Source organism: Festucalex cinctus, chromosome 10, assembly GCF_051991245.1.
Source record: "Festucalex cinctus isolate MCC-2025b chromosome 10, RoL_Fcin_1.0, whole genome shotgun sequence".
NCBI classification, from domain to species: domain Eukaryota; kingdom Metazoa; phylum Chordata; class Actinopteri; order Syngnathiformes; family Syngnathidae; genus Festucalex; species Festucalex cinctus.
Window position 1 is genome coordinate 1590001 of NC_135420.1, and position 8156 is coordinate 1598156.

The following is an 8156-nucleotide window of genomic DNA, read 5'->3' on the forward strand; positions in this document are numbered from 1 at the left end:
CCCGCATGAGGCTGATAGACGCACACTAATCTACAAGTTGTTTGTCTTTTTGACGGCGGAAGGCGCGACTATCAGCTGTCTGTTGCGCGTCTATCAACAGTCTACAGGGTGCCGCGCAGTGATACGAATGAACAGAAAAGTAGTGCCTGGCGGTAATGGCGTCTGACTTTTTTTCAGAAAGGAGTATTATGATGCAAATGTATCACTCTTTTGAACACAAATTGTTTTTAGAAAAAAACCGCTTTATTTCTGTGACACCAGCCAGCTTGCTGGACTATTTTCCTCTCGTCCAACACCAGACCAGAACTCGTGTCACAGAACACTGTCGGGTAAGTCAGTGCTGATCGCACACACTGGAGGTGAGGATGAAATAGAGATTCATGTAAAAAAATCCGAACTTATCTCTTTAAGCTTTTTTTCACCCCAATATTTCAATGGCCTCTACAGCATTATAGCTCAGCCTCTGTTTTTCAGCAGAAATTTGACATCGTCAAACCTAGTATTTGTGCTTTTTTTTTTTTTTTTTAAACTTAAACTCCTGTTTGTATAGCATTTGATTTTGGAGGTTTTACTGTATTTTATGTCCTCAGTCGACATCCGTTCACACCGTCACCTAACCCTAGCCACCAAGGGAATATTCTCCAAAACTTCGATCATCACCAGTAGAAACCCCAGGGCCCACAAGATGAAATGTAATGCAGTTCTTCCAAATCAACACTTGGTACTTTAACGAATTGTTTTATGTTTAGGACTAGGAGTCCGTAAGTGTTCAAAGGCAACCAGCTCAATATTGTACAAATAGTGCATAATACTCAAAACTACACTTTCTAAATTTAGTTGTGCTAGCTTTGGTTTGGACTCTGTAGCCTCAACATGTCTGGAAACAATTGGATCCAAATTTGTCACCAATGTTTTGGCGTTGAGATGAGGGTTGGTTTGGGAATTTGAAATATATGCAAACTTGGGGTCGGCTGCATTGGTCGTACGTTTCGGAACAGTATAGCTTGACAAAAAATGTGTAGATTGGGCTTATAAATGAGATTAGAAGCTAGATAGCTTTCGTCTCTACATATCCAAGTAATAATTGGGGAAGACGTTGTTTTCCCTGACTATCCGTGGCAAAGCTTGGCTAAGTAACATTTTGGGCAGGGCTGCAAGACGAGAGTATACAGACAGGAACTCTGGCACTGAGAGGAGGGTGGTCCAAAGAATTAGAGCGTTGCATTGTGGTACTGCTTTTGGCAGAGTCACTCAAACTGTGTGTGGAGACAGAGCGAGACATCTAGAATATGGAACAAAAAGAGAGAAAAAGTGACATTTAAGAGAGACATTTCAGGTAATATTACAAAGATTCTGACAACAGTGCATTACATCTTCCTGCAAAGGGATCAGGTAACTGTATAAAACATTGACAACCCATAAAACCTTCAAAACAAATACTGTTGTATTTTTGTTAGAGATGTCCCAAACACAATTTTTTGGATCCGAGTCCGAGTCACCTCATTTTGAGATTGGCCGATTCCGAGTCCCGATCCGATACCTTGGCAATTGATTGAGGATTTTTTTTTTTTTAAATAAACAAAACTACCCCAAATTTTTATATGGTGAGTGGACAGTGGCTAAACTAAGTAAACCATTTAAACCCCCTTTTTTGGCACATCTATGAGTTCCTCAATGAGGTATTATTAACCAGTATATAAATTTTTCAGAAGAGCTTTATTTTTGAGAACCTACTGTAGCCATTATAAAGCATGCTACTTAACACAAATTGATGGCCGAACCTAATGTATTTTTAAGAAGAAAAATACAGTATATGTGTGTATGGAAAAAAACAAAAAAACAATTTCACAACAAAGGGCTGCATTTGAAGGGCAAGCAAGCAAAATTTATTTAATCTTACCATATCATGACTTTGGGTCTGGACTCACAACAGTCTAGACTGCTGGACCGGGCGGGATTTGGCGACCCAGCTAGGATGTCCGACCCTTCAAATTCACATTAGGCTAAGCTAGACTAGGCGCCAGGCTCCCTTCGAAGGGCGTCCAGACTCCAGAGTCGCCGGTACAGGCACCGCAGCTGCCGGGCTCCGTTCAAAGGGCGTCCAGACTCCAGAGTCGCCGACGCAAGCACCGCAGCTGGGTTCGCGGGGATGAAACGAAGCGCGCCCGCCGCTGGATCCCCCAGGATGGCACGGAGCACGTCCAAGTCGTCAGTGCCTAATGCGGAGGGGCTGCTTGGCTGCCCGTCAATGAACTCAGCGGTGTGGTGGGGAAGCAACACATCTACTTTATATCTTTTCCGCCACACGAAATGCTCACATTGCAGTGCAATTCGCATCGCCTCCGCCTTCCACATTAATAGTGCCACTGTAGTCAGAGATGGGAAGTAACGAAGTACAAATACTTCATTACTCAGGGCTCGACAGTGCGAGCATTTCACTAGCAAATGCGCGCAACTTTCAAGTGCGTGTCGGTGAACAAAAATGCCGCTCGCGCGATGCGAGTGCATTAATGCTCCCTCTGCACTATGTTTAAAACGTACATTCGAAAGTCACTGTGTCCTCCGCTGGCTCTCCCGTGCGAGCAACGAGAGCGCGCCGCCGTGCGCCGACTCAATCCAATAGTATTTGAGTGAAACAAGACCCGCTGCAATGTGATTGGCTGGCTACTTCCTGATCGGCACAGCATACGTGTACACGCGCACCACACAGACTACAATTTACAAACATATGTAATATGGTGCTTTTCCACCGTACCGGTTCCACACGGAAGCTGCATTTTTTTTGTTCCCGGATGTCTCCATGGGACTCTTTCGGGGCCGAGCAATTCCGTTGTAACTGCTGTTTAGAACCCTTTCAGCAGTGGTTCTGCAGCGCCGGTCGTCATGGGACGAGAGCAGCCGTTGTCACCCGTCATCTGATTGACCGACAGCAAGGCATAGAGCAACGCCCATTTCCTTGTTTGTGCGAGAGAACCAAAGGCGCCCGCCGGTCTTCACCGAAGTCATAAAAATACGGTACATACAATCAATATAAAAATCTTTTACAACAACGCTGAACTATATTTACAATTTAAAAGATACTTGTGGATGGATTTGTAATGTTTGTGGTTAAAAAAAATAAAATAAAAAATTGCGGTGTGTGTTCCCATTAACTTGAATGAGAGCACCAGCGGCAGACCTCCATTCACAAATAGCCTCGCGACTCGCGAGCCAGTTTTGAATCGCAATTTTCATCCATGGTGGTCCATATGAAATTGTAAATATGGTTCAATCAATGTTGGCGTGACTTGCCACTCGTGAAATGTTATGGCAGATCCGCACGCATTGGGGAATGCAAGCTTGGCTTGCAGAATTAAAATGATCCTGCCCCCTTCCCGCCGCGCGCCGACTGTAACGGAAAAGCAATGGAGGCGGTTGTGGTGTGGCTCAGGGAAAAGTGGCAGCGAAATAAAAAAAATAATTTAAAAAATGAAGCAGTCTATTGCTGATTATTTCTAAAACAAAATGAAAATGAGGAGGAAAATGATGCGGAAGGTGCCAAATCAAACGATACAGATTATTCTGCCCTTCAGAAGTTTTTGTTTGAATTTGTGCAGTCTTTAAGCGCCCTCCTGTGGTTGCTAGGTTTAATGTTTTTGTTGAGTAAAATAGAGATTCAACACCACTCCAATGTGGCAGCACGCAATTCCGACACGTTCATTGCTACGCAGACTGTTGGATCTTATTTTTGTTGTTGCTTTGGATGAGAATTATCCCTAAGTACATGCGATGTCAATATAAAAACACTGTAGATTTATTTTAGTTAATTAGGACAATTAGGGATTGTTGAATGTGCAATGTGACTAGCTACTAGCATGAAAAGGTGTCGTGTTAGCTAATATTACATTGTTTGTTATTTTATTTTCTAGTTTTACAACGACCTAAGGAGGGTAATGGTCAGAGGCCATTGTTCAAATTCACAGCACAAAAGAAAAGCAAAGTCTGGTGATTTGGAATGCCGTTAACTCGCCGTCTAGCTGGTGAAATCTAGAAGCTTCGGAGCAAGGACAGCATACAGATGATAAGGTCAAGGGAACATCGGCCGAGGAGCAGGTGAAGGAAAAAAAAAATGTACTGACTTTTACTGAGCTAAACAAAATAATGTTCAGATGAGTTAAGTTATACGAAATTGACTTGTTTTGATAGCCACTGCTGTTGCAGGCAAACCTCGTGTTTCAATCAAATATTTTGCAAATATATGGAGTTGCATATGCCCAAGGTCATGCTGCACCTCTACAAAAAAATGATGCGACCAAATCCTGTGCTGTGCAAGCAACTAAAAATGTTACTCGCACCAGTGCTAGTAGTGGAAAAGTTAGTGCAGAGCCTTGTTACTGTACTTGAGTAGTTTTTTCCAGTACTTTGTAATTCACTGAGAATTTATTTTTTTAGAATAGTTTTTACTCGTGAAGTACATTTTAGAGCCTGCACATTTTTACTTTTACTTGAGTAATTATTTGAATGAGTACTTTTACTTTTACCAAAGTCATTTTTTATGTAAGTAATTGTACTTTTACTCAAGTACAGAATGTCAGTACTTTTCCCATCTCCTGACTGTCGTAAAGTGATACCATGCCACACTCACTATGTGGAAAAATTAAGTGTCACTCTGCCACTGCCCAACTCCAGATTTAATAAAGTTTTTAAAATAAAATTACCTTGTATATTTATCCGAGTCCTGATCGGAAGACAACGTCCGATTCCGATCGAGTCAGCAACCATGTGATTGGGCCCGATTTCCGATCACGTAATCGGATAGGGACATCCCTAATTTTTGTTGTATTTATTTTGTTTTGTAACCAGAGAATCATGAATAGAACTCTAACAATCTGGCCTTGGAAATGTCATGAAGAACCTGTCCCTTGTCTGGGGGAAGTAGAGAGGCAATAAAATGGTGTTTTCTGCTCTGCGAGAGATCAAGGTGCTCTGTGAGTGCCTTGTTTGTTCTATTTCGTCCCTCATCAACCGCCAGATGACGGTGTTGTACAGCACAAAAAATGCCTTTGTGCACGAAGACGAGAATGTATCCCAAATAGACACAGTTATTCTCTCCCATGTGATGCATGTCGTGTATAAAAGGCCATGGAAGCCAAAGGACAGTCTTTCAAACCAGGGTTCTTGCAGGAATCACTCAGTGAAATTTTAGACCTTTTTTAGAACTTTTGAGACCATTATGAGAACTTTTCTTTTTCCAACAGTGTTTTTATTTTAATCATTTCCAAGACATTCAATACAATTCTACCGGGAATCAAACCCGCTACAAACAAACGAACATGCTCCTCTTACAACAACTGGCTCCAGTTCAACTAATTTAGTAACTTCGATCACAGGTTACAGTTTAGACAAACAAAAGTAAGAAATTAAATTAACAAAAATTAATTTCCTTCCATCTTTGTGACGTAATTAATAAAGGGTGTCACCTCATTCCAGAACTTTCTCACTTCTCCACACTGCCACATACAATGAAATAATGTTCCTTTTTCTTCAGCACATTTAAAACAAGTGTCCGGAATGTCCCCATTGTATCTGTTCAGTTCTACTGGTGTTTTATAAACTCTCATCAGCCATTTGTATTGGGTTAGTTTAAGTCGTGCATTCATGAATTTAGTCTGAGCATCCACACAAATTTTCCCCCACTCAGATTCTGGTATTTCACAGTTCAATTCTTGAATCCAAACCCTCCTCTTATCAGATGAATTTTCCAAAGAATGAAGCACCAGCATGTTATAGAGCCTTGATATAGCCCCCCTTTCTAAAGTTTCTTTGCTCATCATTTCTTCTAAAACTGATAGAGGAGGTTTGGAGACAGTATTATTCTGTTTCGCTTTAACAAAACTTCTGAGCTGTAAGTACTTAAAGAAGTATTTCCTGTCTATGCCAAACTTAACTCTCAGTTGTTCAAAGGACATCATGATATCAGAGTCGGGCAAATACAGATCTCCAATCATCCTCAACCCCCTTGAGTGCCAGAGTTTAAATATTGCATCCGACCTTCCAGGTGTGAATACCTGGTTGCCTCATATTGGACTAAATCGAGAAAGCGTAACTGGTTCCCTTAGGTATTTTTTTTTGCAGTAAACCAAATTCTTATCATGTGCTTTACTATTGGACTCTTTGTATGTTTTAGCAATCTTCTATTTGAGTCTGAGTATAAGTAATAGGGAATAGGAAGTTTGAGGTCATGTGATTCCATCTCAACCCACTGAGGGGGGTCATGTGTCGAGAAATAGAACATTATACACTTGAGTTGTGTTGCTTGATAATACCAAGTCACATTGGGACATCTCAAGTCCCCTCGATCAAATGGAAGGTATAATGAGGATAATCTCAGCATTGGCTTTCCCTTTCCCCCAATAAATCTGACAAATTATTTTTTCAATGTGGAAAAAAAGTCCGGAGGAGATGGCATGGGGACATTCTGGAAAAAATAAATCAACTTTGGTAGCACATTCATTTTTTTTTTTTTCTTCTTTTTTTTTTTAAGAGCTCAGAATTGTTCATTCGGTAGTCTTACCGATTCAACGTCTTGTCATCATTGCTCTTTTTTTTATTTTTTTTATTTTTTATTTTTTATTTTTTGTGTGTATGTGTGCGTGCGTTTGCGTGCGTGCGTTTGCGTGTGTGCGTTTGCGTGCGTTTGCGTGCGTGCGCGTGCGTGCGTGCGTGTGCGTGCGTGCAAATACGTATAAATTTATACTCATTCATTCACCTAAAACCTTATAAATATCCCATTACCCTTCGCCTTAACCAGGTACTTCAGAATCTTGCCAGAGTCGTGAGGTTTAAATGGTCAGGAGACCAGAGAAAAGGTCAGAAAAAAAAAGAAATAAAGAGAAAAGAAAGGTAAATCGAAGTGACTAGTCACTTTGAGCACATTCATTTTTAATGCGTTGACCCTTCCAATTATAGAAAGTGGCAATAAGTTCCATCTGTTAATTGACTTGGTGATTTCTTGTAACAATGGAGTATAGTTTGCCTTGGCCACATACTCCAAATTAGGCAAAATTTGGATCCCCAAGTATTCAAACTTCTCCACCACATTAAATTGAATTGCTGTTGGAAGTGGATTCCTTCTTTCACCTTCATTGAGTATCATTATAGAGGATTTACTGTTATTTATTTTGTAGCCAGAAATTTTACTGAAACCTTCAATCAGTTGTAGTAATGCTGGGATTGAATCGGACAATTTAGACAACATTAAGATTATATCGTCTGCGTAGAGTGCAATCCTGTATTCTATTGATCCTACTTCCAGTCCCTTAAATTGTGTATTCGACCGGATTGCAATCGCCAGTGGCTCGATTGCTATATCAAACAATAATGGCGAGAGAGGACATCCTTGACAACCTTTTTGTATCTGTATGAGTGCCGAGGTATTACGGTTAGACAAAACTTCAGTTGTTGCATTTGCACACATTAGTCTAATCCATTTAATGAACGAATTTCCGCAACCAAATCTTTCTAGCGCTTTAAAGAGGTAAGTCTATTCTACCTTATCAAAGGCTTTTCCCGCATCTAGGGATAAGATTGCAGAGTCTGGCTTTTCTTTATTATAATAAATTAGGTTTAATAGTTTTCTCACATTATGGAAGCCTTGTCTACCTGTTATAAAGCCGTTTTGGTCTTTACCAATAATCGAAGGTAGATATTTTCGCAGTCGCGTTGCCAGAAGTTTGCTCAAGATTTTGAGATCAGAATTAAGTAGACTTATAGGCCTCAGGTTCTCAAATTTATTGGGCGGTTTACCTGGCTTTGGCAACAATGTGATTATTGCACTATGAAAAAAAGGTGGAAGACTATCTTTCTGAAATGCTTCATGGAACATTTCTAGAATTGGTTTTATTAGTTTACTTTTACATTTTTTATCTAAGTCAATTGGGATCCCATCTGGGCCCGCCCTGCTTTCATAGTATCGATAGCAGTTTTGATTTCGCTAGCGCTCTTATCTGCGTCCAGTTCTTCCTTATATTCATCTGAAATGCGAGGGATAGCTAAGTGATCTAGAAACATTTCTATATCTTTAAGTTCGACCAAATTGGATTAATTGTACAAATCGCTGTAATAGTCTTACAATGTATTGTTTATTTCTAGTGGATCACTTAAAACATTTCCGTTGC

The 8156-nt window shown here is 40.4% G+C and overlaps 1 protein-coding gene across 2 annotated transcripts in view; it reads right to left on the reverse strand.

Moving 5' to 3' along the window:
- Nucleotides 1-333: 333 nt before the first annotated feature.
- ect2 (epithelial cell transforming 2) overlaps nt 334-8156 on the reverse strand; it is a 334206-nt gene continuing 326383 nt past the window's right edge. For both annotated transcript variants that reach the window (XM_077534330.1, XM_077534329.1), the window contains one exon: nt 334-1282. In XM_077534330.1, the coding sequence (XP_077390456.1) occupies nt 1130-1282 (153 nt within the window). In that variant the 3' untranslated portion in view covers nt 334-1129. The remainder of the gene's footprint in view (nt 1283-8156) is intronic.